The following is a 3010-nucleotide window of genomic DNA, read 5'->3' on the forward strand; positions in this document are numbered from 1 at the left end:
ATGTGTAACACGCAGAGCAGTGTGTATCTGTAACACGCAGAGCAGTGTGTATGTGTAACATGCAGAGCGGGGGGAGAAAGGAGGAGAGGGAGGGAATGTAAGTGAGGAAGAGAATAGTAACTGGGAGAGAAAGTGAAAGAAAAATAGAGAGAGGCGGGACAGAGCTCTCACTAATCAGCCAATCACACGGGTCCTGAGCGGACCAATAGGAAGCGGTGTTACATCCGTCTCACACACAGGCAGCAGTGTCAGCCGGCTCACACACCGAGACCCGATCCCTTTAGACATGGCGCTGCCCAAGAGAAGGCGGCATGACAGCGGTGAGCAGGACCGCGAGTACTTCCAGTGTTACTCCGACGTGTCCATCCATGAGGAGATGATCTCCGACAGCGTCCGCACCAACGCCTACAAACTCGCCATCCTGCGCAGCCACGCGGCCCTCCGCGGCAAAACCGCCCTGGACGTGGGCGCCGGCACGGGCATCCTCAGCGTCTTCTGCGCGCAGGCGGGCGCCAAGAAGGTGTACGCGGTGGAAGCCAGCTCCGTCTCCCGGCTGGCCTCTGAAGTGGTGAAGCTGAACGGGATGGAGGGACGGGTGACGGTGATCAACCGCTCGGTGGAGAGCGCCGAGCTGCCCGAGAAGGTGGACGTCATCGTGAGCGAGTGGATGGGCTACGCGCTGATGTTCGAGTCCATGCTTGGCTCCGTTATATACGCCCGGGACAAGTGGCTCAAGCCGGGGGGTCTCATCCTGCCGTCCTACGCCGAAATCTTCATAGCCCCCATAAACGACCCCATAACCGAAGGTCGCCTCCGGTTCTGGAGCAAAGTCAAGGGCCTCTACGGGGTGGACATGAGCTGTATGCAACCCTTTGCCCGCCAGTGCGTCATGAACAAAGAGATCGCCGTGTGCTCCGTCTCGCCGGAGGACGTCCTCTCCCACCCGGTGAGGTTTGCCACGCTGGATCTCGCCACGGCCACGCGGGAGGAGGTGGGGCGGATCCACGGCTCGTTCCGCTTCCGCTGCTTCGGATCGTCCCTGGCCCACGGGTTCGCCATCTGGTTTACGGTCACCTTCCCGGGGGAGGAGGCCTCGGCGTTAACGACGTCGCCGTATAGCGAGGAGACGCACTGGAGGCAGGCCGTCCTGTACCTGGACGAAGAAGTGCGGGTAGAGCAGGACACGGAGATCCGCGGGGACATCACCATGTCCCCTTCCGGTGACAATCCCCGCCACTTACAGGTCTGTCTCAACTACACGATCGGACGGGATGTTCGCCGAACCAAGGACTTCCACATGGGCGGCTAACGCAGTTTTTGGCGCGGTGTGTCCGCCACGATGTTTTCGTAATAAAACAGCACATTTTAGTTGCAATTGTGTCTGTTGACTGTCATTAAATGCAGCATCAGGCGTCGGTACGGCGCCATAAATGCCCGCAGATACGCTGCGCCCAAGAGCTGACAATCGTATGGTTATAAAACGGGAGGCACCGGCAGATATAGGTGAACCGCAGAGCGGGCGTGGGAGGGGTTAAAACCGGGTGTATAGTGGTTAACCATTTAAATGCCAGAACAAAAAGCCCTAATGATAAATCTTCGGCGTTCTATAAAAAGGCAGGCTGCTTTTATTGCGGGGAAAGAAGGGGGTCACCCGTTTATTACCACAGGGGGCTTCGCTCCGTCCCGAATGAGTTAAGGAAGCTGTGTTGATTACAAAGATCATGTGAGGTATACAAAGCCTTTAAAAAAAAATCACAATGGCGGCCATTTTTAATACCCAGCTAAAATAATTTCTCTGCAGTTATAATCTACTGAGGATGGAACTGCGCAAAGCGTCCGCGTGCTTAAAAGGGTAATCCATTACTGCGATGAGGGTCATTTCTGCATCTGCTTCTTATCTCCTCCGGTGCATTATTTGAAGAGATGATAAAACAATGTTTATAAGATGGTGGGGGGGATAAATCACTTTTAAAACAACCCCAGGGGCTTGTAATGTACAGAAATAGCGTTGTGATACTTAGTAGAGATGAGCGTTTGTGTCCTTTTGACTTGAGAGAAAAAAGTCGAAAATTCTCTGTTCATTTCATTTCTTTTACATATAGTATTAGAAAATTCTCCAATTTTTTTTTTAAATTCATGTTTCTTTTTACAAATGTTCAAATATTCTCCAATTTTCCCCGGGGGCTAAAAAAAAATGGCTTCTTTTTTTTGAGAGGGGGGGGGGGTGGGGGTGTACAAATTTGTAAATATTTAGCCAATTTTCAACTTTTTTTTTTTCTCCTTTTTTCGCTCTTTTTTAAATCTTTTTATTTGAAAGGAAAAAAAAAAAACTACGATCTTGAAATTCCAACAAGTTAGCAAATATTCGCAAAAATGGTGGGGGGAAACGCCGCCACGTTCGCAGCAAATTGTAAGTGTGTTGTAAAAAAATGGGCTCTTCCCTAATACTTTGTAGCCCCTATTACACTCCAAAAATGACCCTTTTGGAACGGGGGAGGGGTTGGGGTTTTCGTGTATTCCTGCAGAATTGCGGCAAAATAATTGCACTGTTGTAAGCAAAGAGAGAGGCTCCATTGTTGTGGAATAAGACATTTTTTCTGACGCTGTCCATACTGTAGACTTTTGCAGACACTGTCCCGGCCCACAGAGCTGATACTGTAATGCTGGTACCTGAGGCACAGGGAGATGAGAGGCACCTGGAATATTGTGTCCATGCAGCTTCTGCAGTTTTGCAGCCAGGGGCCTCTGATAAGTGAACCCCTGGATTTCCGCTGTCCGTGGTTGGGAGTGGTGCACTTGAGTTTTGCTAGTGCAGGGAGTATTTTAAGGACCTGATGGAAGGCAGCGCATGGGGACACATGCTGACGGATAGGTATCGACAGGTGTTAGGCGGGCATGCAGCTGGAAAGCAGGGAAGGTGTACAATACTAAACACACAAAATAACAGCTGGGTATATGTAACAATGTAACACACAGCAGTGTATGTGCAGAGCAGTGTGTATGTGTAACA

General features: G+C 50.7%; 1 protein-coding gene across 1 annotated transcript; it reads left to right on the plus strand.

The window, feature by feature from the left end:
* Window positions 1–226: 226 nt before the first annotated feature.
* Window positions 227–1375, plus strand: PRMT6 (protein arginine methyltransferase 6). The gene has a single exon (XM_075615528.1). It carries the CDS (start codon window positions 287–289, stop codon window positions 1307–1309), a length of 1023 nt encoding a protein of 340 aa, XP_075471643.1. The 5' UTR covers window positions 227–286; the 3' UTR covers window positions 1310–1375.
* The last annotated feature ends 1635 nt before the right edge of the window (window positions 1376–3010 follow it).

This window comes from Ascaphus truei, chromosome 10 (genome assembly GCF_040206685.1).
Source record: "Ascaphus truei isolate aAscTru1 chromosome 10, aAscTru1.hap1, whole genome shotgun sequence".
NCBI lineage: Eukaryota > Metazoa > Chordata > Amphibia > Anura > Ascaphidae > Ascaphus > Ascaphus truei.

Coding starts and splice junctions, on each gene's coding strand:
- PRMT6 (XM_075615528.1), top strand. CDS start 287: ATGGCGCTGCCCAAGAGAAGGCGGCATGACAGCGGTGAGCAGGACCGC.